At 37.1% G+C, this 27488-nt stretch overlaps 1 protein-coding gene across 2 annotated transcripts in view; it reads right to left on the reverse strand.

Annotated features, from left to right (window-relative positions):
- The window catches only part of LOC104487710 (gamma-aminobutyric acid receptor subunit pi), a 39097-nt gene extending 13177 nt beyond the window's left edge, over positions 1–25920 (reverse strand). For both annotated transcript variants that reach the window (XM_010130756.2, XM_086751962.1), the window contains exons 1-6: positions 25865–25920; positions 19789–19892; positions 10695–10762; positions 9521–9738; positions 8769–8851; positions 4132–4269 (exon numbers count right to left, since the gene is read on the reverse strand). In XM_010130756.2, coding sequence (XP_010129058.2) covers positions 4132–4269; positions 8769–8851; positions 9521–9738; positions 10695–10762; positions 19789–19892; positions 25865–25920 — 667 coding nt within the window. The remainder of the gene's footprint in view (positions 1–4131; positions 4270–8768; positions 8852–9520; positions 9739–10694; positions 10763–19788; positions 19893–25864) is intronic.
- Between the last annotated feature and the right edge of the window lie 1568 nt (positions 25921–27488).

Consider the following 27488-nt stretch of genomic DNA (forward strand, 5'->3'; position numbering starts at 1 on the left):
GGACAAAGTAAGGTAGTGCCTCTATTTTGAGGGAAGGAGATTGACTACACTCTGTGTAGGAGACTGTTATAGTTATACACTCTTATACACCCTTTATAGTTTATATACTTTTTAATTTTCAGATAACTAATTACAAATGAGAGTAACTTATTACTAGCTTAGTCTTGACCTCCCACCTGAGAAGCCAATAACATGGAGCGGCCAGGGATCAGCACAGTTTCAACACCACATAACCAAGCGAGGTCTGACGAGACCTCTAGCCCCAGGAGGCTAAAGCAGGATTTGTGATAGATATCAAAATCCTGGCAGTGACTGCAGACAAGGAACAGCAGCCAGCTCCCTTTGCAGTCTTTTTCAAGAGGGCAAGTGTCTTTGTGCATCAAGGAGAGGAGACTGACTTTAAGCTTTTGTTTCTTCTTTCACTCTGTTCTGCCAAAATAATATCATTTGAATATGAAATTTTGCTGCCTTCATAGTTTTCTAAGCAGAAAAGTGCACTGAGAGCCCTAACTGCCTGACAGAACTCTCCCTGCTTCTGGGCTCAGGCTGAAGACTCAGTGTCAGACTAGACCTGAGCAAGCTGAGCATCTTTACTTCTGCTGGAGACTTGGCAAGAGGGTTGCAGTAATGAGAGCAAGACTTAAGGAAGGTTGCAAGCCAGAAGAAAATATATCAATAGCCAATTAGCCCTAAGCGTTAAATTACATTTTTGATTCTTTCTCCAATTAAAACTGTTAACTGAGATTAATTATCTATCCCTTTCTGTGAAAATAGAAGCATTTATCGAGTGGGAACACATTAGGTCTGTCCTGTGCCCAGTACTGCTCACTAACAAACATGATGACACACCAAGTGTCTTTTAAGAGAGGAGCTTTAGCAGATTGCAGAACAGGGTTAGGGTTCAAAATTATCTCAACAACTATGAGCCTGAGTAAAACAAGATGCAATTCAACAAAAGCACGTACTAAGCCCTACACTCAGATTGGAATCACTAGCTCCCTAAACAGAGCGCAGGGAATATGTGGCTACAGGGCAAATAAAGGAGGAGGATGTACTATAAGGAACAGCAGGATGAGCAAGGTCAGAAATGCACAACAATTTTCTGCAAGAAAAGCAAATATCAACCTGGAATGGATAAAAAGGAACAGAGTTTATGAGATGCATTAAATAAACTCTTCCGTCTATCAAGAATATCCGACAGGAACAGGGTACCCAGTTTTGGGTACTGCACATCAGCAGAGATTTGGGAGATTCGATGGGAGATCAACAGCAAATACAAGAGATGTAGGAAATTGTTTATATGAATTAAAAAGAGGGACAGTATTGGTCTGAGAAAACATACATCTGTCCTGAAACGGTGAAAGAGCTGCTGAAAAACAGCAGGAAATTTGTCTTCTATATCCACACAATGGGTTTGAAATGCAGCAAGGGAGATCAAGATTAGACATGAGGAAAATAGGTGTGTAATAATCATCAGAAAAAAAATCATCTAGGACGGTGAAGCAGACACTTTGGAGAGTTGTCTAACTTACTCCTAGAAACATCTGTCAGAAAGTAGGTGGTAGATATAGATGAACTTGCCTTGCAACATCCAGATAGATTACATGAATTCTTAAAGTGTATTTCAGCTTTATTTCTATGATTATTTACAGAAAAAGCTAGACGGTAACAGTGCTCCATTGCTTTTATGTTTTTCCAATAAGAAAGGCAAGCGTTTTATATCACAGTTTATTACTCTGAGAATGCAGGTGGTGTTGCCTGGACAGCTAAAATAAAAAGCCAGCAGCCACTGATGCATATACATGGGTTTGGGGTCCAGGAGTGCATCAGTGTGTGTAGAATAAGGACTATAGTTAAAAGACAGGTAAGAAGGGGTTCTAGCAGTTAATTCACCTATGTCAAAAATGAAATTGGTCTGTGCCAAAACAAAATCAACACCAAATGCTAGCCAACAGCCTAGCCAACAATATTGAAGTAACTTACTATTATGCGATTACAATAATGTAATTACTATTATGTGATACATGCTGTTCTATAAACAAGATTAATCCACAATGTCCTTTTCTTAAATTTACTGAAGTTACTTATGCAGGAATTTTGCTGACCACGTTTTAAATTTGGCTCTGTCAGTGGCTGTACGTGAACTTGGAGTTTGCATTGTTGTACAATATTTCACTTGCACAGCATCTGTACTGTCTGTTCAAGTTCACAGAGTACCAAATCCTGATTGCTTTTTTTTGCTGTGTTAGGAAATACTACACATGGCTCTTCTGTTGTATCTTTAGCTTTAGCCTTGTGAATAATTGTTATTTACAAATGTAACTTATTTATAAAATACGCTCATGTCTCTATTAACCATGTTAAGGAAATGCGAAGCATCTTTTTTTTATTTCTAAATTGATTACATAGTTCCATAATCTGATTGTTTTTCTCTTTTAATATGGGCTACCAATTGGCATTGCTTTCCAAAAAAAAAAAAAAAAAAAAATCCTTAGAAAACAGCACCTATTTCACCTATCTCATAACGACTCAACAGGAAATTAAGAGGATTACAAGATTTCATTTTAAAAGTACTACTGCATAGCACTTGATAATGTGGCTTTTTTGAACAGGAGGATTGAAACAAGCAGGTGCGTGAAATTTTAATCTAATTAAGTTGCATGTGTAATACGTATAATTAAAAGAAAATGTGGCTTTTGACTTTATACATATGATTACTGCCAACATAAAGGGAGGAAGACAGCATCATTTACTGAAAAGAAGAGCACAGTTCATCTGATCATGCTTCTTCAGTTTTAACTGGAAATTGATTTTACTCTACTCAGTAAAAAGTAACTGAACTTCTTTGGCTTCACAGCCCGGACTCTATGGCAGAAAGCGGTAAGAATTAAGCAGGTCTCCTCTTCCTCTTTCCTGCATGGTGAACAGGTCCTAATACCCTTTTGGGCAGAACAGCAGTAAAGGATTATTCTCCTTTGATTGAACCCGATGTTGCTTACCCAGAAGCTTAAAGAGGAGGAAGGCAAGCAGATGTCATTTACGTAAGCAGCAAGATAATTTGTGATCCTGGAGCCTGCTAGTATGTATTTCATCTCTACTTTTATATACATTTAGAGAATTTTGACTTTTACCCTGAATTAATACCTGAAATTGGATTATAAATTTATCCTTGTTGAATTATTAAAGCAGAAATACCCAAAAACGGAATAGAGAAACTGTATTTCTGCAATTCAGAATTAGTAATGTATCCTCTGGTGAAAGTACAGCTTTGAAGGATCTGTGTGTCTTCATTTAAAGACCACCTTTTCCATTGATGTGTTGACTTGAGCAGAAGAGAAACTGAGTGTGCAGTGAACCTAAGAGTCACTCAAAGAGCATAAAGCAGGTTTGGCAGGTCTTGAGCTCTTCGAAAGCCCTTTCAAAATCTCTGGAAAATAAACAAGGGCACACTCTTTCATGAGGTTAAGTTAGAGGAAGCTTTCCTAAGACCAGCAGAAGAGCAGGGCTGTGGAAATTCTTCTGACCCTTTCCCAGGCACAGGACCCTTGAGTTGGGCAGTCTGTTCTCTGCTGCCCACCAGGCTGGACAGAGGCTGCCACAGATAAAGAACAACCCCGACAAGTAATAGCCATGAAACCCAACTTCTTGCTGTTGTAAAAGCACCCAGCATATTCACAGAAATTTCCATGGCTGAGTAGAGGCTTTTCACTTGCCCAATAAAGCCAGAGCAGCTATTTCCAGGAAGGCTGGGAACTGTTCTGAGCTGGGTGCCCAGGGTCTCTGGTCCCTCTCCGATTTAAATGTCCAACTTACAGGCTCTTCATCCTTCACAAGAGCTCTCCCTGATATTGTGTGGAAGAAGTAGTACATCTTTTGTTTAACATTCTTTAGATAATGTGTAGCCTCCAAGAAAATGCTCAAAAACTCTCAGCCTTTACATTAGCTGTGTCTTTGCTGGTAACATCTGGAAAAGTATGTATGGTTTCAAGAATGTAATCTAACAGAACATAAAAACTGTCATCCTAAGAGAAAGCAATGTGCTCAGTTCATTAATGCTGCTGTTTATTAGCACTGCTCTTCTAGAGCCGTATTTCGAACTGTACCTAGAAAGCGTTAGAAGGGTGTTTTTACCTGTCTCATAAACCGCTTCTGATACGGAGGTAAAGTGGTCTTCTACTGTATATTGTGCCAGTTGGAGTGTGTCCAAACCGCGAACTGAGTCATTTCCTCTCGTCCAGTAAAACATGACATCATTGATGTTATAACCCCCTGTAGTGATACACAAGCCAATAAAAGTGTTTATTTTACACAATAATTAATTTGTGTGGAGACCACTTATGGTTCAGCTGTTTCTTGTTTGTCTGTCTGAAAGTACAATTAGACATAAACAATGATGGGTTTTAGCAGAATGTAATGCCTGTTCGCCACAAAACTCCCAATAACATGCAAAGTCTTACAATTCAAGAGCTGACTTATTTGGAGGTGGTCATTTTTATATCTTTTTTTTTTTTTCTAGTAAAGTTGACAAACTAATAAAAGGTATTAGTAACACCTGGTATTCTAAAGGCAACAGCTCTTAAGCTTTAAAGAAATGTAGTTTTTATGAATTACAGCACTGCCAGCATTTGGACTAAACATTAAGTATGCCTTTCGTTACATCCCAGGATGCTCTTTCTTGATGCAGTGCATTTGGTTCTCATTCCCACAGAAATTAAGGGATGAGGAGGGCAGCAGGGTTGCTGCACACAGGTGTTGTGCTCTGAGCTGGGCTTGGGTCGTCACTTGGGATGACATTTTGGCTTCAGAGCTTGGACACTTCCCAAGGACACCAGCTTAGATACTGATGTCTCAGCAGGCTCAACAGCATGGCATGCTTCAGGGTTCCCAGGAGACTTCCTCTTACCCTTCAAGCAGTAATTGGGAGCTGAGACGGGACATGAATCACCTATCAGAAGGCAACCATATTTTGCACACACTTGTCAATAGCAGCACAATCATAGCTAAAATACCTCTAGTTTTTTCCCCATTATATTAAAAGGGAGGTAATTTTCAAACTAGTGTACACGATTAATTCAAGATTATGTTAATGTAATTTACATGTTATCAGGGAGCATTTGAACATCTTTGAACATCTTTTCCTTTAGCTTACTTAGATCAATCATTCTTGTATTTGACAGACTTACATTGTGCAAGTTAATAGCTAAGCTTAGGGGACAGAAACATGAGCAGACGATTATTTTTAGACTCCAGTCAATTGTAAGTAAATTACAGTGAGAGACAATAATGCAATACATTGCACAAGGGTATACGCTGCAAAAAGAGCAAAGCTCTAAAATCATAGAAAAAGAGATGCATTAAAATAAAAAGAGCATTTTAATAGTCTTCATTTAATGGCTTTGTTTCTTGCAGTGACAAAAAATGGACTGAGTTCCTACAGCCATTTAATGTAGGAAAAACAGGAGTTCAGAAAATTCATTTCAAGGAAACACTGTGCTGGTTATCCATTAAGGTGACAATTTCACCTGGAAATTCTTTCCCTGATCATTCTTTAAATGTAAATCTTATTTTCACTATCACTGTCAGTTTTCTGAAAAGATATCATGACCAATGATCTCTGCTCACATTATCACATTTATAGCAATTAAAGTCAAAACACCGCTGTGTCAAAAGACGAAGCCGAAAGCATACACATCCAAGCTGAGTTCTCAATTCCTTAAAACCACATGCTGGGAAATTTCCCAGATTTGGGAGATAAAAAAATAGAAGCACCATTTCCATAAACAAATGACTGCATTGTCCCCAGTCAAAACAGAGGTTCATAGAAGTAGGTTTTATGTGTCACTCCAGGCATGGATTCATTTTACTTTCCTTCAGTATAAATGAACTGCAGATATTTAAATAAAGTTCAAAGAACAAAAGAGTACCACAGTAAATTCTTATTTATTTGTACAAGATATTCAGTCTTCCAAGTTGTGGGAGATGGGAGAACTCGATGCCCATGTGGGTGATAACAAGCATATCTCCAAGTGGAGGTTGCTTTGCTTGAATAGAATCATTTTTGTTCTAAAGTATTTTCATTAGCTGAACAATTAGTAGGTTGTGATACTTCCTATGAAAATTCTTTGAAAATACTAATTCCAGAACTCTTATTTGTGAAGAATTTTCATGAAAAGGGTCTTCCCTATAGTCAGTGAAGTTAAATAGCACAGCACTCCCTCTGTGCAAAGTTATTCTTTATTCAGGGGATTAATATTTTACCAATTATAAAATGTATAAAAAGTTTATAGAGACAAAATCCTTAAGCCATGTTATTTGGCTTCTAGAAGTAATCTCTATTCTCTTTACATGACATTGAGTTTTCATTCTAACTAATTCCTCGAGCCCAAAATATCTCATTCCTGTACTTCGTTGATAGAGTACAAGCAGCTAATGTCAGGGTTAACTACAGGAATAGTACATTTGGGATTAAACATTCATAATGCCTAATACAAATGAGTTTCTTTACCTTTCTGTTGCTAATTTTAATTTTCCCTGATTGTCAAGCACAAGTTAAGTGCCTTCTCTTGGCACTTCACTGAATAAATGCTGAAGGACAATTTCAAAAAGGAAATAAGATTTCAGAGATAGGCCCAAAACATGAATATGTATTTGGACTGGAGGCTTATGGGGGGGGGGGGGGGGGAGGGCGGGGAAAGAAAGGAAAAAAGCCCCTAGCCCAGTGTGAGTGAATGGTGGTGTTCCCTACACATGGCAGAGAGCATGAACCCCCCAGCAGCATCAACTGAGACAGGAGTCCTCCAAGCCCCCAATTGTCACATCTGCCATATCAATAGAGACTCCAAGTGGCATCTCTCTGTCTCCTAACATATGCCTGTACCACCTTCTGAAGTCTTAGAATAACAGGCAAAAAAAAAATCCAATAGACATTTTGGCTGAAATGAGTTTTGCTGTGTAGAAAGTATAAGTCAATAAATGTTATTAACTACTAATAGCACAACAGCACATTGTAAAGGCCACTAGGAATGCTTTATTGTGTAGAGCTATTACTCGATAATATCATGTCATGTTTGTCTTTACATTAGTAATCACTTAAAAGGCTTAACACTTTGTTTCAACTCAAATATTTGCTATATAATTACATTTTATTTCTAAGTGTTAGTATTTGTGTGGATGTGTATGCACGCTTAAATTCACAATTCTTAATTCCAGGTAATGGTGTCTGCAAGCAGTATTCTGGGATGATGTCATTATTAATCTATAAATTGACACAGCTTATCTCATGAAGGGGGAAACATCATTTCCAGCATACCCAAAAGAAAGTATTGCAGTGCACTGAAGAAAAAGGGTCACAGCTAAAGGCACACTCTTTCCCTTTGTATTTATTGTTTCTAGCTGTTTTCCACAAAACTAAACATCAAAGTCATGGGAGCATTTGTGAAGACATTACTGTTTTCCCCTTGGACAGGAGACACTTGTGTGTTGTTGAAAAAGCAGATGGAATCATTCTGAAAACGCTTAGTTTTAATTATATAGGGAATTCTTCTTTTTTTTTTTAATCCTGTCAAATAAGTTTTAAGTTCCTGTGGGACATCTATTTTCTCTAGTTCCAGAATGAAATATTAAATGACTCATTAGGCAATGCTGTTGATTTAAATCTATATATGTTAATTCACCGGTATGCTCTTCCAGAGGAAAATAATTTAGAGATAAATAAAGTTCTAATTCAAATTACTATTTGTTAAACAGATCTTATAAAACTGCTGATTCTAAAGGAACTATTGTGTGAGGAAGGTTTTGGGGTTGATTTCCTTGGTGTTTCTGTCTAAAATGAACCTTTACAGAAATCTTCTAATTGGTCATTACCAACAAGAGACAAAGAACATGTACACAATTCTGAAACGGTAAAGAATGAAACTGGCCAAGTACTGAAAAGCCTTCCAAAATATTTTGAATTTGTATTGACATATATGTGAACATATATGTTATCCCATACAAAAATATTTTGCTAGAGTCTTATAATAAGAATAATAGCAAAAGAGTTAACTATAAACATGCACATTTGGTATTTGCAAGGTGACCATATCTACAAAGTATTAGAGAGCATTTTTTGATGAAAATTGAGGACACTGATTGATAAAATGAGAACCTATAAAGGTATATTGAGTCTTGGTCTATCAATTAGTGACATTTTTCCCAAGGCACTGGCCCAGAGACAATTAAATAAGTCACAGAAAGATCTGCATATATCCATATCAGAACAGAACTGTCTATGCAATCACCTTTTTTTCAGTATGAGAACAGCAAATTAATTAAATATGAACTCTATGCCTTATAAATAAGCCTTATTCTAATTTCTTTCTTTCCTAAAGGAATTGTGCCTTAAGGGGGAAAAAAATAAATACATACTATCTGAAAGAGAAAAAAAGAAAAAAAATTCTCTGCTGTGCTGGAAAATGTCTGCTCACAGAACTCCCCCTGGAGACCAACAGAATAACTGCAGAGCGCACTGTGAAACCAAGCCCACGATAACCTTCTGAAATCTTGTTAATGATTAATAGCATGGCAGCATTTCAGTACTGATATGCTGTTTTCAGTGAAGCCTCATGCATTTGTCTTTGTATCCAGATACTACTGTAATTCAACAATGACTGGTCACATACTGTCCCTTTTGAAAATTCCACCCTCTTTGATACTAATATCCAGTAGCCTTTGGAAATTATCACAGATAGTTTTATAATTGTATAAAAATTAAGGATTAAGTATCTTACAGCTTTCCAGTTGCAAAGTACATGTCTGCTTATCCATTGGATATTTGGTCAGATCCATGCTGCATGCAACAGTTGTGGTGATCCTTGGAAAAAAAAAATTAATTATTTTTTTTAGCCCCAGAGTATTGTTGATTATTAATGGCATATAATTGTTCATCAGTAAAAATGAAAATAAGCCATGTATACTTTTCGAGGTAATATTTACAGACAAATATCTATTGTGAGGGGAAAAAAAAAATTTAGTATTTACTGATATCTAATGCAGAAGAGTAATAGCATCCAAAACAAGAAACCACTCCAGAATGGCTGAGTTTAGTGGCAGTCTAAACAGGCCACCCCTTGCTCCCCTCTCACTTACAGTGTACATTTTCCCTTTTTGATACTTTGCAATACATTTTACAATTTTGTTGTATTTATCAAAACCCATTATAAAGGATTTTCTGCAATAAATAATGCAAATCAGTTATTACAGCTTGCTTTCCTCTGTGATGACGTCGTTGCAAAACAACTGGAATGGCAAAACATAATTCCTGTATTAGCAAAAGGATCTATTTAGGGAAGAAAATGAGACCACTTGTTAAATTTAAGAGTTAATTAAGTCAAACATATTACATATTTGTAAAACTACAAGACCATGCATAGTCTACTTTTACAAATAGACCAGTTTCTTAATAATAAAATTATGCTAACTTGTAAAGTTAAAAATATAAGTGGAAGCCAAATACAAAGGCTGGTATGTGGTATATACATACCGCAGAGCATACAAGACTGTTCCATTAGGGTATATTCTTATAAGACGATTCTCAACAGTGATATCATGAAGAAAAGATTTTTTTGAATCAACTATGAAGGTATCCGGTACCCAAAGCATTTCCACAAGCCGACCATCTAAGCTTAAACTCTTATTACCATCAAAACAAAGCCTCTCATCAGTCCATCGCTGCCGTAGAAATATGGTAGCCGTGTAGTCCTGAAAGAGGAAAAAACAAAATTGTCATACAGAGCAAGCCTGTATTCCATCCTGTTTTACAAAAGTACATGGAAACAGCTGTTGGGCACAAAGAGCCTATGACTCTCCATGTCCCAGTCTTAAATGCTGGCACTCTGACAGCAGCTGTAATGGCTCTTGTACTGCCAAATTTTCCAACACTTGATGTGAGGTTGACAGCATTAAGAAATATTGTCTTGAGTAACTTTTATTCTTAGAGTCATCGGAATTTTACAGTAAAAGCTGACTGCCTAAGTCTGGGGCGATAAATCAGCTGAAGTCATCAGAGTTTTGTAAGCAGATAATCAGGCTCTGTAAATCTTTAAATTTTAGAATGATTTATCTAAGTGGTTGCAAACATAATTTTGTTCACATAAACTACTAAATAATGCATTTTAAAGAAAACTTTTTCCAAAGTTGTATAAATTCAACTAGACAAAAGAAGTTAGTGAAACAGCAAGGGAATCTTCATCTTTTAGCACAGTTTATCCTTTCAGCATCACAAGGGAAACAGTTGTGCCAAATTTATCAAGACTTTGAATATAGCTCAGTAAAACAGAAAAATGCTATGAGTTCAGCTGTGTCTAACTACAGGGAAAGGGAGTGGCTTTGAAATCACAAGAATATATCTTTAATGTTCTGAAATGCATAAAGATTTAGACATTTCATCTGGAAAATAAATACTGCTCTACATGCCTTTCATTAAGATTAATACTCAGTAGCAAATTTCTGTAGCTGAGAGGTGTGACTTGCATCTGGATTTCTATACTTATTATAGTGCTATAAACACTATCTGTAATGAAAAATAAAATTCCATCTCCTAGCACACATTGACTGCACAAGGAGAAAATCCTCAAAGTCGCATTGCCAGCAGCTGAAAACACAAGGCATTTGCTTATCAACAAGTAAAACAAAAAAGATTGCAAAAGCTACAATACCATATTTATTTCTGATATTGTATCAATGCTTGCAATGTCCAGACTCATTCCAACTGACACGGGACCATCTGCAAAAAAGAGAAAGTCAGAATCTAGCATACAGTTCTTTAATACTCAGCATTCAGGAGAACCGGCTACAAAATCTTCTGCAGTACAATCCATTTTTTTCTAAATGTTTGGTAGCTTTTTTAAAAGGAAATATTCCCCAAAGTTAGATTATGAAAGAATTTCAACAATTTCATAACCAAAATATAATACTTCTAGACTAATAGTATCTTGGTTTTAATAAACCTGTTTTATTTTCTAAAAATTTCCTGCTTTATATGAATTATTACTTTTTTCCCAGAAAGAAAGTGCTGGGGAAAATGTTGCATAACAAGGTGCGGAAGGTACAATCCCTGTGGTACCTCACACCCTTCTGCTCTGAGGTGCAGAGCAGTGGAAAGAATTCTTCCAGTTTCAACATCTGGCCCGTCAGATGTTAGTGAGCTATGGACTTGCACCTGGCAATGTCACATGGTTAACATCCAGATGGGACAGCTGAGTGACTCTATTCACTGCCCAGTTAAGAATATATTGTCTACATTGTGTCACTGCTTTTAATGTCTTGCTTTTGACCATTAGCAGTTAACTTGTGACTTAAATACTTGCATTTATAAAGGAAAACTAGTCATTTGATTCTCCTTTGATTTCCATATCAGCTGAAGGTATATTCAGGGTGACTGCATACCTTGCCTAAGCAGTTGTCATTGTACTGTTAGTACGCTCAGACTCCCATTTCCTTGTGAATGTGCATTTCACAGTGTCAGAAGGAAGATCACCAGCTGTGCATTTTAAAATGCAGAATTTGTGCACAGCTTTCATGGAAACATGACATTATTCCTGGTTGAATACGTGCAGAATCATTAACAGAGTACATGTACAAGGAAATTCATATTTAATAACTGCATCTTTCCAAGTAATTGATAAGCAGAGAACGCAGCACTGAGAAAAGCAGGAACACTTTCGATAAGATCTACGTAGCTGATGGTGCCAGGATATTGCAGGCACACTGCTGAAACCCCCTCCTGGCTCCTTGCACTGCATTATGTACATAGCTCTTACGTGCCCCCAGACAGCATCTAGAGTTGGACCCCATCTTCCTCTATCCCACTGAGTAACACTAAAGAAAAAAATGTGTCATTCTAAGTGGTATAAGTGTATTAGTATTTTTATTTTTTTTCCAAAATACTTTCCATTTGTAACACACATGTTAAAGTTGTTACACATCTGGCACTCCTGAAAGAATCTACAAATGCTTTGCTCTGGACTCATTTGAAAGTTCAACTGCAAAGATCCAGCTTAAAGCAGGACTGTAGGCTTGCAGCATCCCCTGATTGTAATTTATGTGTTTATTATATACTACAAATTGTGCTTAGGGATTGGAAGAAATTGTTCATCTATTGGAATAAACTTTGGAATAAAATTATTTGACTGGAGAGTGCTCAGATCATTGATAGCTTGTCCTTCTGTTTCTTTCCATTCTTTTCATGTTTCCACAGTCCAAAAATACATTTGTATTTTGTCCCTCCAGTGTTAAAAACTTGACTCTCTAGGAAACTCAGACCAACCTTCTGGGGTGCAACAGCAACAGACTCAATCAACACTTGTACACTTACCATTGTACTATATCATTATTATGGGTACAATATTGCCAGCCTCAAAAGATGTGTCAGACCCTCAAAAGTCATTACATTTTAAAATAAGTGTGATTTATAATCCATTTTCTAATTTTTTTTTTTAATTCTTTCTACAGATTCCTGTGCATGACTGTAACAGAGCATATTATTGCCAACTGTCACACAAGAATTTCGTGGGAATCTCATCATGCAAGGCATATGCTTAACAATGGACCATCCTTAGATGACAACACAGTGTCTATCTGGCTATGTGGGAACTGCAGCTCAGAATCATCAGACTCTTTCCTATCATATCATAGTTTATTGGTAGGAACAACAGTTGATCCTTGCCTAGTTAAGGTGATACAGATCAGGGGAAATGTTCATTAGCAGAATTTCAGTATCATCAGTGCTATTATTACAAGTCTGAGAGGAAAAGCTGACTTTCTAGAAAGATTACTGAAGTTAAATTAGGTTTATTTTTTCTGGAATCACAAAACCAGGTCTTGGTACATCTCTCCCTTCCTTCTTTTTGTTTCAGTATTTTTCCAAATATTATTGAGTAACACAACAGAACTGTAGTGTTGGGTGAATCCCAACTACCAGAAGTCATCTAGCTTAGCTTAAGAGGTACTTCAAGCTCAAACTGATTGTCCTAGGACAGACCTACCTCGTGGTTCCAGCGCTAAGGTGTGGTAGCGCTGTTAGGACAAAACCATCCTGCTCTGCCAGCCCTGACGGTCTCCACAAACCAAGTGCTTGTGCTGACAAGCCAAGCACTCAGAAAAACTCAACAGAAAAGTACATCCCCTCAGATACAGCAATATGCCAGGGAGGAGTTGTGCAGAGAGAGGAGAGAAAAAAAAAAAAAAAAAAATTATGGGAGGATTCTTTAATAGCACAATACAAGCTTCTGAGAATAGCTTCGCTTTAACAGTTAATTAAATCAGAGCAATATTAATAGTTAAATGCTAACTTCTTTTTTGTGTTCAAACACTTAATATGATTTATGGTGCCTTAAGCAAAGCATTTATAACAGACTGAGTCTTCCCATAATTATCCACCAGGGCTTCCCCTGAACTTCCTCCGAAAGGTCTCCTGCTGACAGTGTCAGAAACAGGGCAGTAGACCAGATGAGGCGGTTCGTTCCTACATCTCCATATGTTTGGCAGGAATTGTATGTATACTGAGAACTTCAGAAGAAACCCACCGATCTGCAGAAGAAAACTAAAGTCAGTCTGTTCTGCATTAGTGAAGGGAATCTTCAAAACATGGCAGAGAAACGCTGAAGATTGTGCCTTGTTACAGCAATGGGTGCATAATCTAACTGACGTACATTTTACCTTTTACTGAAATGTATGTGCAAAGACTGTTACTTTATGCTCTTTACAGATATTCACAGTAATCCCATATGGGAAAGCAGTCAGAAGAGCAGCAGAGAGCATACCTACAGTTCAGCTTGGATCACTGCAATGATCACAGCCTGTTAAACTTTGTACCAACAAAGGAAACCACCACTGAGTCAAGTACGTATTTGTAACTCTGAAGACCTGCTGCTTAAATCAATCGGCACTATCATGAACTGCCAGTGCTGAGCTGTTAGCGCTACCTCTTTTTCATTTAGTTTAAGAAAACTTAAAACAATTCCGACACTCAGAAATACCTCAAGAGGGATGGCTCTTTGAAAGAACACCTCATCCTTGTAGCAATACTGGATAAAATACTATGCAACTCTAACAGAGAATTAGAAGAAGTATCACCAGAATAATTTAGTATAGTTTAATGAAGAACTGTTTTTGTCTGTCTGACTGGCAGCTTGCCTTTATTTGAGAGTATTATGGGACTTTTAGATAAAGTGACAACACTTGGATTTTTTCAGTACATTCAACTTCCCATCACAAAACATCTTTCTTGACAAATATATGTTACATGAAGAGACTTGAGAGATTAAGATAGGCCCTCTGACAGATCTCAACTGTAACTGTCCATACAAAGACATCAGAAGACAGACCCTCTTCTAGCAGGAATCAGCTTCAATCCTATTTGTTCACATCAATGATCTTCAGACTAGCTTTGCTAGCACAGTTTGTGGACAAGACAAAAATTGGTGGGGATTGTAATAATAGCAGTTTGCCAAGTCATTTGCCAAAACCCCATATTTTAATAGAATCAAATGCAAGCAATTAATGTGTGGACAAATAATGCAGGCAGTGTGTACAGGACAGGACACTATCCTGGCAAGCAGTGCCTTTGAGAAGGATTTGAAGGTTGTCACAGATAATTATTTCAGCATGATCTTTCCATATTATGCTTTGCCAGAAGCACTATTGCAATGGGGAGCAATACACAGAATTAAGTTATCTGAACTGTATTGGCAAGACTGTTATGAGGTTACTATGACAAGATTTGTTTTCCAAATTTTAGGGGAAAAAAAAAAAAAAAATGTGCAAACAGCAGAGAGTCCCACTGAGAGAGAGAAATATTCCAGAAGCAAAAAACTCTGGAAGCTTAATATCAAAGCTTGTAACATGAAAATTAAGGAACAGCATTTACTCGGCTGCTCAAAGAGAAGACAGAGAGGCAACTTGCCCAATGTCAGGAAGAGCACAGAAAAGGTACCCGGTAGCAAGATGCACACACTCTCTGACAGAGCAAAGCAAAATCCCAGTTTATGGAAGCTAGAGACAATTTCAAATAAATTGCTTTTTTTCCTAACTAAACTTAATTCCTGTTCATCATTTAGTCTCTAGAACCCAGCATTTACGGGCGGGGGAGGCGGGGGGAGAGGCAGGGGGAACACACAAAACCCAAACTGTCCTGCATGCAGGAAGCTGGGTTTGGTGGCGATAATGGTCTCATAGTGTCTCTTATTTCCATGGGAAAGGGAGGAAAATCTACATCACCATGTGTACACTTAAGTTTACAACTTGCACGAAGTCATAGATTTTATTAAATCACAATTTTAAGCTGTCAGTAGGGATTCAAAAGATTTTCTTTTTCAATATACAACTAGCCATATATATTCAGGGCTTTTTGCCTTTCTCTGAAGGATTAGACATTGGCTAATTGGTACATAAAATAGTCTTTAGATGATGATTATTTGGTATTTCTTTCTCATATACTCTGAGTTCGTCTCACTAAATCAAAGGGTCTTTGACATAGACAACAGTTTGATATCTCCTAGTCTCTTTTGGGGATAAACTGTAAGCTTCTGAGGACTAAAATGCTTTCATCTAATTAAACTCATGTAAGTTAATATAAACAACACTGAGAAAAAAAAAAATGTATGACTAGTCTTACACAGAAGGTTGGACTCAAAGACTTAATTTGCTTTCTTGAATTTAAACCATAAGACCACAAAGTGTATTACTGATTACAAAGCTAAGGAAAATAATCTTTTAAATGGAGTTTTGAATAACTGATTTAAGTATGACACTTTTCTATACCACTTGAAAGCAGCTTCCATATTCAAATATACTTAGCTGTGACCTTTTCCTAGTCTCTCTCTTTTTAATTAGAACACTTAAATTATCACATTCAATCACAGAAAAAAAAACTATTTGTATAAAGCTATTTACAAGATGTTATACATCCCTTAACAAGTCTATGAACCTGATCCAAGGCTCACTGAAGTCAGCAGGAATTGCTCATTAATTCAGAGAGGTTTGGCACAGCACCTAGAGTTATAAAATCAGTCTACACCATTTCAGCAAAACCTGATGTTGAAATCAGCTTGTATTGCTGAGATAAAGTGTCAGCGTTATGTAGCACATTTAAGGGAAATAACTGTGCATTTTTAAATCCCTTCAGTCAGCTTTTCTATAGAAGACTTTCACATCTATCTAAAAGTCCAGGGAGGATATTGTTACATTATTGGGTGCTACCTACTAACACTAGCAGAGTAGTATTTCATGCTCCAGACCAAAGAATGGCTAATATCATTCTGGATTAGGTAATTTTTTAATTCACTAATGATGGAACTTCCCAGGTCCATCTGTTCAGTTTATTAAGACTTGCTTGATGAATCAGCTCAGAGAGGGACATTAAAATGCTGCGGTGAAGGAAAGGGAATGATCTTAACAGCAACACTCAGATGAGGGCAGAGCCAAGTAACCAGTCCAGCTCAGATGGCTCTGCACTGAAAACTGCGTAAAAGTCCCCCTGTAATGTAGTAACTGGTATGTGCCACTCACCATGGGCAAACATCAAGCACTCAGTCACTTTTACTGGTCTACAAACCCTTGTCATGCCAAGCCTGGCCTCATCTAATCTAATTTTAGGCATCAAATTTAGGCGCCTAGCGATGGGCATGACAGTCTGTATTGGGCATAGATGGTAGCGCTTGGGTAGCGAGGGTCTGGAGAGGTGACTTATTGGGAGAGACTACTCTAAAGCAAGGCAAGATTAAACTAGGCTTAAAAATCTAGAAATCTGTTAGTTCTAATCAATGCAAGGATAGGAGAAGACATATTTTATATTGTTATGCAGAGTCATTGGATTCAACTGAAAAATATCTTTGTAATCGCCTCGTTAATGACACCAGCTGATTGGTATCCACTTGGGTAATTTCCAGTCATCCACCAGTCCCAGCACAAGGGCCAAACACAACCAAACAGGCAAATAGAGGGTTTATTAAAACAAGAACTCAGGAGCTGCCATAAAAATTCCTTGACTAGTAAATATTTCAGTTTCTCCTGGCCTTAGGAAAAAGAAAACTTCATTTTAAGATCATTTGTTTATATCTAATGCTTTATTTTCAGGACTAAAAATCCATTTTATTAAATATTAAGGAGTTCAGTGTCACTGATTTTGTAAGAGTATGACTGTATCTTGGCAGCAAACATCACTTCAAAAATCCCTATTTTCTGCCTGAAGAAAAATTTCAAGGACAAATAACTTTGAAATGACTTTGAATTACGTTACTCTAAAATTCAAGCCAACCTCTGGCCCTCTCACACTTGATAAAAATCACATTTCAGTGTTCCATTACGAGTGGCTAACGTTAAGCTCAAAGCACTGTAGATGCCAACAAATAATAACATCTAAGTTTATGACAAATTTCTTCACGCATATTTATGAGCGCATATCTAACTGACCACACAAATAAACAGGAATATGCATACTTGTGAAATAAAAGGAATCTTGGCCCAGAAAGGGGAGCCAAGTATTTTAAAGAGGCTGACTTCAGGATATTATTTTTGTATATTCCTGCATATCAACATACACATAGTAGATTCACATTTTATGCAAATCCTTTTGTGCACTTCAGACAGTAGACATAGATCTTGGGGTTAATATGCATATACACCCTTCTCTGTTCATGTTTCTAGAAATATTACTTTCCTTCTCAGAGTAAATCAGCACCGATAGGTTGACACAGAACCATGCTGGTTTTTATAGTACCTGATAATCTCCACCAGTACCAGAATGCCCCAGTTTGGTTTTTTAAATAATGCATTTGTTCATTAGTCTACTCAAGTCTAGCCAGCACTTTGATCTTAAGATCCATTTTTGATTGGTGTCTTACTATTGACAAGCAAATACTAAAACAAAGAAATGAAGGTTTTGAGGGGATAAGGAGGATTAAAACGGTCACAGAAAAGGCATAAATGACTGAACTGATACTCTGGCTTCATCAAGTATTTAACAGTTCCTGGGTCATCCTAACCAAAGGTGCTCCTATAAAAAGTCACTTCTCAAAAAACCACCAACCTGCGTTTAGAAATGTCATCAGTAAAATGTATTTTTCAGGAGTCTCATCCCATCTCTTCAGCAGTAGGCCTAACATATATCCACCAAATATTTCTGGGACACAAGTGTTTGCATGCCTGAGCTGTGGCGAGCGCAAGCAGCGATGCTGGCACTGTCTGGGAGCGCTAGACTGGCTCTGCCTATGACACAGACTTGATCCATGGCTGAGCTCCTCTGAGACTTCCAGGCAAACACCAAAAGTCCTTACCATCCCTCTGGGCAAAATTCCCAGGCAGAAAAAGATCTCTAGCCTTGCTGCATTACAACAGTTGACAAAAAAAAAAAAAATTAGCTCACATTAGAAAAGGGAGATTCATAACACAGAAGTGGTTTACTGTTGGTCTTAACTACTATAATAGGATTTTGCAATTAATTTGTTTCCTGTCTACCAAAGCACAACCACCATGGCAGTGCCAAGGTATCTATAGTACTAGCATGAAGTAATGAATTAAATAACTGTATGTTCAGTGGCCATTAATATATTTTCCATTATGCATCATGTCCAATGAGAAAGGGTTAGTTTACTTATTAGCATTACTTTTATTTTGCTGACAATCTTCTTAGACGATGTAAGTAATTTAAAGCAGTTGTATCAGCAGCTGAGACAATTACAATAAAATCTAACAGATGAAATAGCTTTAAAAGAAAGGGAAAATAGCTAAAATACAGATTGAATTGATTCAGAAATAGCACATGATGTGGAGTGTCCTTATTGAACAGGCTGATAGTCTCACCAGGTATTTGGATGGCAAGAGGTACAGCATGGTCTGAGAAACTCTTTACTCAACTGTTTTTAAGCAGGATATAAAAATTTTCATTGGAAACCCATAACATTTCTGAATATCTAACTCAAGAACTAGCCTAGCTGTCACTCTGCAAGTTTATTTTCTGACAGACACAATGTGCAGACCATTTTCTTCTTCAGCATTGTGCAGTTCCTCCAGGCAGAGATCTTTGCTGCACATCACAACTCTCTGGTATTTCTGATCCACGCAGCAGCCTAATTCAAGCAAGGAAGATGTTTGTCACCGAGATTTCACGTGCCTAACATTTTACTGCCCTGCAGTGCAGTAAAATCAGCCTTGGTGCAGTAGACTGTGTGGGTCTTCCAACTTGGTGACCATGGCCTGTTGATGCAGGGAACTGACATTTTCAATTCATTTTCCCCTCACAGTTCTGCAGTGAACCAGGTCAGTGACCTTTAAGACCTGAGGCAAGAAGCATTTATTAAATAATTCTCTTGCAATCTTGTAGTAGATGCACATAATACTTGGTATAGCAACAAGACTTGCCTGTGTTTTTATGAACAGTTTGATATATAAAGCTTTCTTATATTTAATTTATTTTAATAGCTATTTTTTAGGAAATTAGGGGAAATTATGGTTTTAAATAGGTGAGGTATTATAGTTTATTTCACTGAGGACACATGAACAGTGATAGCCAAGTTTCTAACAGAGTCTGGAAGCTTTGATTGTGAATGTCTGGAATATAAAAGCTTCACCTTGCACCACAAAAGCTATTAAGTTATATCTTATTATATCACAGTACATCATGTATAATCAGATCAGTCACTGTCAAACATTGGAGAAAGAAAGTACAGCAAAAAAACATTTGCTCTTATTGCTGAGTTTCAGACACCGCATTATGTTATGGCTCAGTCTTATTAAAACAGCTTTTCTACTTACTATCAAAAAACGGACGTAGGTACTTGTTGTATCCTTTTATTATTTTTTGTATAGTTGGAGGTAAAATTTCACCTTTTCCTTCAGCTGCAGGAATTTGCATTGACCTAAAAGGAATGAAAAATAAGAATGTTTTAAAAGTACATCATCAATTATAACACAGGCAACATTTCACAAAAATGCTGTATTAATTTCAAGGTTACTGATGATTACTGCCCATCAGTTAAAATATCCTGAAACATTTTTATGTTTGCATTTCACAGCACTGTAGAAAAATGTTCTAGAAAATACCAGATTTTATAATCTGTATTATCACTTATTGGAAAAAAATACCACTTTTATACCTTAAAGTCTATCATTTCTATAAAGTCTATCATTTCTTAACACTTAATCTGAAAAAAAACAGTTCAGTGTTCTTTAATACCTTCTCTGTAAATAGGGCACTAATGCTACAATCTAGGAATGTGGGAGGGGTTTTGATTGTTTATTTCAGCATTTAAAATTAAGCTTTTTTTTTCACATAATGAAATACATTCAATTTAACTCCTAGAGAGACAGAAACCAGCCTCGGAGATCGGTATATAAAAACAGTTTTAAATCCTGCGGTTACAATACAGTTTTTAAACAGGTTACAGAAATAATCCTGTTGGGCAAAATCAGTGAAGAATAACAAGAACACAAACCACTCCTTTGTTCAGAAACAGTTACAAATACAATCCACAGAAGTCAAACATAAATAATTAAAACTCCCATTTTTGCCCTAGAGCCCTTGTAGTAGCCTCACTGGGAGAATGAGTAAAGAGACAAGGGAAAATACATACCTGAACTACAATTCTTTACTCAGACCCTATGAGGATTCACTTTTATATATCATCCCCCCTTCATCTTTTATGGGTCTTTAGCAGCTATGGGAGGGACCCCTGGGGCTGTTACACTGTAAACAGCAGCCCCATAGCAAGACACCATAGCTTTGCTGTTAACTTCTGCCTGACCCCTAAGGCGAGCACCCCAAGAGCATGAGCAGGCTGTGCTCACCCGTCACGGATTCAAGCTGTGCTCAAGCACAAGGGGTACTGACTGCTCATCAGTGATTTGAGAAAAGTGGAGGTATGACTTTTCTTCAATTATCAAGGTGAAAAGCAAATAATTGATGGACTGAAGGAAGCCCAGCTGGCTGCAGGCAGAGCTGTTGCCTCTGCTGATGGAGAGCAGCCATGTATATATTCACCAGGAGAGGGTCCCTGTGCTTCTTATCCCACACACCAAAAGTGACTGGTCACTAAGAGCAACCAGCTCTACCCCTTAGTTCTCCTGCAGCAGGTGTAAGAGCTTAAGAGATGTCCCTGTGGTGGCTCAGCCTCGGCTAGAAGGATGTTAAGTATGAATTGATGGCTAAGGGGGCACCAGTGTTTTGTGGTCTTTTCTAGTCCTGCTAAATCACTGCTGACTTTCTTCTTTGCAATTTCTCCCAGGGCTGCTCCTGAAAACTCTGCTTCCTCTTCCTGATGGTATTTCTAGGCCTTCAGTAGCTTTCCAGAGCTTGCTCCCTTGGTTATAATTTTACTGTATTTCTGACAGAGGTTGAGCTGTTCTGTCAGGAAACTGTGGTTTTTATCCACTAGGAATAATTCAGCATCTTCTTAGATTGGCAAAACTTAAATGTTAAGATGATCTCACTGAATGCACGTGGCCAAATCATGCTGTGGTTTTAGCTGTGGTGTCTGCTGTCTTGAAGTTCTGCTATTGCTGTGTAATATTTCTTTTCACCAGACCCTATTCCCACATAAGTAGTTGGTTTTCATTAGCAGTCTTGTAACTCGTATAACTTAAATGCTTGAATTATCTTATTTATTTCCCTTATTGTGTCCCTGTTTTTTTTCTTTATTGCTAGACAACTATGTTATTTATTTACTTAATGTTAAGTGTAGTCTTGAGTAATACCAGCACTAAAATAAGGAATGTTTCTCCTTCAAGTTATGTCGTAAAGAAGCAAGCACAGTCACATTGAGTTGACATGTGAATATAAATACAAAGGCCAGTTTTATGTTGCACAAAAATGTTGGAATTAGAAATGTACTTGAGTTTAACTTATTTCTTAAATACTGCACTTGCAATAGATATTTCTGATTTTGTAATTTACATATAACTTTAATTAAGTGTTCAATGAGCTGCATTAATTTAATTTCACAGCTTTATGGGGTTGTTCTTGAATAACTTTCACATATTTTGAAACAATAAAGGAAAACCTGTTCCTTGTCCACTGCAAGGTTGTATTTTTCTGCTGATCAGTATGCAATTGCAGAGTGATCTGGTGTGTTACCATAAACTGCTATTTTCTGAAACATATCTTAAATATTTGGCATTACTGTATGGAAGTCTTTCCCTTAAATTACCTGTGGTATCCTTTGAGAAAGTTCTTTATTCCCCTCACTAATATATTAGATGTAGCCTTATATCTTTGGTCTTTGATTTTATGGTTAAGTAGGAACTTGTTGGCAATGGAAAGCTGCTGTGCTTTGAGGCTGTGAATTAATGAGGCGCTGTCCCTTGTGTGCTGTTTTGCAATACAACCTCTGAGAAGTCCTATCGTATAAATTGATACGAGAGGAACCTGATGCCTCCTAAGTATGAGTGTGTGGGGTTACCATCCTGGTAACTTTGGGGATACTCAGAAACAGATTGTCAGCGTTGAAGGGCAAGGAACCTAGAGATGTTATGTGTCTTAAGTGGTTTTGCTTATCTACATTTCATGGGAGGATGCCCTGTTTCCTTTAAAGTGCTCTTCAATTCACCTGTCTCATTCATCACTCAGCAAGAATGAGCCCACAGCTGCACACATTCCTATATTCTGTCATATAGCCTGATGCAGGGATGACAAAGAACAAAAGTAAAAGCTGAGATTCATTCCTCTTATACATTTACATCTTCTAATCAATGCATCTAAGCTTCTCTTTTACCCAGTACTTGTGTTGTTAAATTTAACTAATTGCATATGTTTTAGTTCCTCCATTTTCTTAGTGTATTTGAAATACATTGGCATGCATCGAAGTATGGGATTGTCTTGAAACAGCTATTCTAGCCACTGAGGAAAGGATAGGCTTTTATAGAAGAAAACTGAATATATATTTATTTGACAGCTGTGAATATCTGTCTGTTCTGGGCTTCCAATGTATAACGCATGTTTCAAACTCTTCAGGTTCAATGACCCATCCTTGCTTTTATAAAAGCTGAATTACAATTATTTCGTTTCCTCAGTTGTTATTATGGCTCAAAAACTTAATATTTTTACAGGCTAGGCTAAACTTGAAAGATACACCAATTGCTTGTTATTGAAGATACTTTCAAGTGAGTGTCTTAACAGAATTGGGTAACTAGAAGGGGAAAGGGAGCATCTGCCCTAAAAAGTAATGTATATCACTGCTTAAAACAAAAGTACAGTCTAGACACATGTACAGGAATATTCTTCCTGGCTATTTTTTGTCAGAAGTTATGTATCATGAAAGAGGCAAAAACACCTTAGAACTAAGAGAAGGGAGAAACAAAATGCCAAACACAGTCTGCGCAAGCTTTTGAAACGCCTCCCCTCAGGAAAAGCTACAGAAAAAAAGCTTTTTTTCAGGCAATCCACTGACAGGCAAAGAGGTTACAGATGCAAACAAAGGTGTTACTTATTGTTTCATACCTGAAGTGCTCAAGGATACAGGCTTTTGTACGATCTCTGTAGATAAACTGCAGCAGAATCACCTACACCACAGATTAATTCTCTGGTTCAAAACAACCAGTACTGTCACAGGTTTTTTGTTAACTGGTGAGTTAAAAGAGTAGTATTACGTTACCACTTACCAGATAAAGGAACAAATAACTAAATACTGTAAGTGCTCTTAAACTCAGGGGGAGAGAAAAAAAAAAAAAAAAAAACACAAAAAAACCAAAAGCAAAAACACATATCCCACAGAATTTTCTGGATCTGACATCTGACCCTATAAACCCAGCCTAGCTTTCTTTAACATGAAAACACCCTTCCTGAAATAAATGGGAACTCTTCTTGGGATTAAATAGCATATATTTACTGAGATGATTCCTGATAATGATTTGACATGTAAGTTCTGTTTATTACTCTAATAAATTTACCTCATTTTTTTTCATTTCTACTTCTTAATAAAACTATTTCTGGAAAAGTAACCATCCAGGCAACCTCCTGGATACAGATTTTAGTGTACATGTCTATGATGTGGTCGTAATACAATTTAATGTCAAGCACTGAAAGTGAAGTTAAGAAATGTTATTCAGGAAAGGAGAACTAGAAAATAAGGTGGAGTGTGACAGCCTGGTGTGACACTGTTAGCACATATGTTGTGACAGCTCATGTCCTCTGTATGTGACAGGAAAATGAGGTTCTGACTCTCTAAACTTTAAAAACAAACAAACAAACAAACAAAAAACCCCACCACTAGTAATCATAAAGTACTCAGCAGAGGAAACTGTCTTCACAGGTTAGCCGGAGCTTATACAAGTGGGATACCTAAGAAGCCACTTGGGGAGCACTTCTGGCCCTTGCTTCAGTGCACCTCAGTCCTTGGATATTGCTTAGAAATATTTATCTGTTTCAATGCCAAGCAGGATAATTTTTGTTTTAAGCAGCACGTTCACCAAACCTTCCAGATTTGTGCACTGGAAAAATGCATTTGTGTATCTGAGCATCCTCTTGGCTGTGAGTGAGCCAAGGCACAGAGCTGCTTCTCACCCTGTCTTTAGATTTGGGTACAACATGACCGGATCAGCTCAATGTTGGGCACTTGTGTCCAAGCTAAACAGGTGCTGTGCATGAACACAACTCCTATGGATACCACACAGGAATTAACTGTCTGGGCTTCTGGATACTCTTAGCCATGTGAGTCTGTAAGAGAGCACTCAGAAGGTCTACCTGATAATAATAAATGTAGTTATATACTGCAAGCTGAACATCTCAGGGAATTTCGCCTCCCTGTTACTTATATGCTTCTGAAATTTAGTTGGTCTCTTTGCAGTGTTTTATTACTGCAAAGCCATGAATCACCCAGCAGTTACAGAATGTGGCAAGTCACAGCTGACAAGGAAGAAAGGTGAAATTAGAGCAAGTGTGTGTTCTGGACAAAGATATCTTTCTAGCACTGGAGAAGGTGAGGGAGACAGATGTGTTAAACTCCCTTTCAGGACTGTTCCACCTGCCCCTGCAACCAAGCGGAGGCTTTATCCAAACATGTGTTTGCACACCCACTTGAACTAAAGCTCAGGCAGACTCTTATCTTGAGGAATTTACTGGGAAACCAAACAGGTTAGGCAATTCTACATAGAATTGCCTAACAAACTTTAAATATTTCAGTTAAAGGTGGTAGTGACAATGTTTAACTTCTCTATGCTTGCATTTTCTTATTAGAATTACTTATAAAGAATATTTTTCCCTATTTTTATAGAAGTAATATATTTTAAGTGCTCCATTTCTATTATTGTACGTAGAAGGGATCAGTTTCACCTTCCAGCTTACCATAACTCAGCTTTCTTTAAGACTTCACAATTTCATCAACAGATAATAGGAGAAAAATGTTTTAACCAGGTATTTCTTTTTAAGACAGTATCCTTTAGTAACGAATGCACAAAGACTTTACTACCTGAAGCTCATAGTACATCCAGGTGAACTGTGTGCTCCTGTCCTTGGGCAAGGTACTATGCTCCAGGCAAGGACCATGCACACTTCTAAATTTGCTAAGCATCTGATATTCACACTCTCTACACAGTAATCCTTCATTTGAAGGATCATTTGCTTAAGGTAAATTCCTTTCTTTTTTTCACCCCATCAGTCTTCTTAGTGAAAAAAAAATCTGTAATTCAGTCAAGGTAGCTGCGATGATTCGTGAAGGAGTTCAATTCTGTATTTCCATTATTGATATCCCGGTGGTTTAATCTTTGTAAGAGGCAAGATTCAACTGTCAAGTTTTGTTACTTGATCAGGTATATTTCATAATCATAATTAAATTGATTACAAACTGACTGATATAATTATACATTGAAGAAATAATATTTTTAAGGAAATATTTCTTACCTACACAGCGTCAACAGAAAAAGGGCTCTGAGACTGCAGCATCTAAGACTGTACATTGTCAGATGTGGTTTGAAAAGTTCTTGTAGCTCCTAAATTTGAAAAAAAAAAAGAAGTAGAGGTAATGTTTTGCAACACAACTACATTTCAAACATGCAAATTTCACAACATTTTCCACACTGAAGATACTGCATCTTGAATATCTGCTGCTATAAATGTATTAGTACATATCTACAACAGTAAAAATATCTCAAAACTTGAAAAAAGACAGGCTATCAGCAATAACTTCACTTACCATGAGAAGTTGCATTTCACCATACTACAGCACTTCCATTTTTGTGTCTGTCCTTTAAATATTAGGAAAAGTAATTGCTTTGAAAAATAATGCACTCTTGTGCAGGAGAATCATAAACACTGAGTTTTGTCTCTGCTATTCATGCTTATAAATGAGTGCATCTCTGGCATATCAGTGCACTCCTCTGAATGGAAAATATATAATCCCATCTCAGAACACAGAGCTGTTCAAGAGCAACATCTCTGGTACACGAGCAGTAACAATACCCATGATACATATTTTTGGTAAGCTTTTTGTTAATGAGGAAAATTGAAATTATATGTTTCTACCTCTAGCTCTTAAAAACAGATCCTTTGACTGTATATAAATAATCATATAAAACCATTCACATTCATCAAAATGTTTGGCTGAGGCAAGATGTTTTCTTCTGGATGGGATTTCTTTGCTTTTGTCAGTATGATTCACATCCATAATGGTTATTTTAAGTAATCTGTCAGCTCTGTAATACATCTCTGGATGAAAAGAGTATCAATCAATAGTCAAATGCGGTCATGCAACAGACCTGAAATTCACTGACTGTACAAACTTTTGCTATATTTCAAAGCACTGAAATGTTATTTGTAAGATTTGCTTCAAAACTTTAAAACATTTACATGACAGGAGCATTACCCACCCAGAATATGTAAGACAACTGTTAAATGTTAATAAATACAAATGAAATATCTCTTGTAGGTTTTAGGAAGGGACAATCAAACAATACTGTGTTCAATGTCCAGAATGAATTTTGCAGGAGTCTCTTGCACTTTAATTCCACAACAAATTACTAACAGGAAAGAATTTGAAGCTTCACATCTTGAAGCTTTGTTTCACCATCCTTTAGTGTCCAATGCAAAATACTCGTGAACTTTTTTACCCCAAAGTAATTTTTCTTTCAGTCTGTAGTTCTAGCAAGAGCAACACTAGTGGCATTTACTTAAATTAATACAATGTGAATGGTATCTGATTTGTATGTAACAGTGGTGAAGTGACAAAATAAGTTGTTCTCCCAAGAAAAACGAAAGCGATTTCAATGGCTTTTTAAACAAGTAAAAATTCTCAGCATCTTGGATGCTTTAAGCATACACCAGCCTGGTAAATATTAATGTCAAAATAAATCACACACTCCTACTGACTTCCACAGAAAATCATGCATGAGACATTAAGAGAGCCTGTAATAGGAAGATGCAGCACAAATGAGCAGATGGTGTTGTCAGAACATTGCTCTCTAAATGCTGATTCTGTGACACTCCCGGTGCATATCGTGGGATCTCTTTTACGTATGTCGGTTTGGGT

The sequence above is a fragment of the Chlamydotis macqueenii genome, chromosome 7, assembly GCF_036417535.1.
Source record: "Chlamydotis macqueenii isolate bChlMac1 chromosome 7, bChlMac1.mat, whole genome shotgun sequence".
NCBI classification, from domain to species: Eukaryota; Metazoa; Chordata; class Aves; order Otidiformes; family Otididae; genus Chlamydotis; species Chlamydotis macqueenii.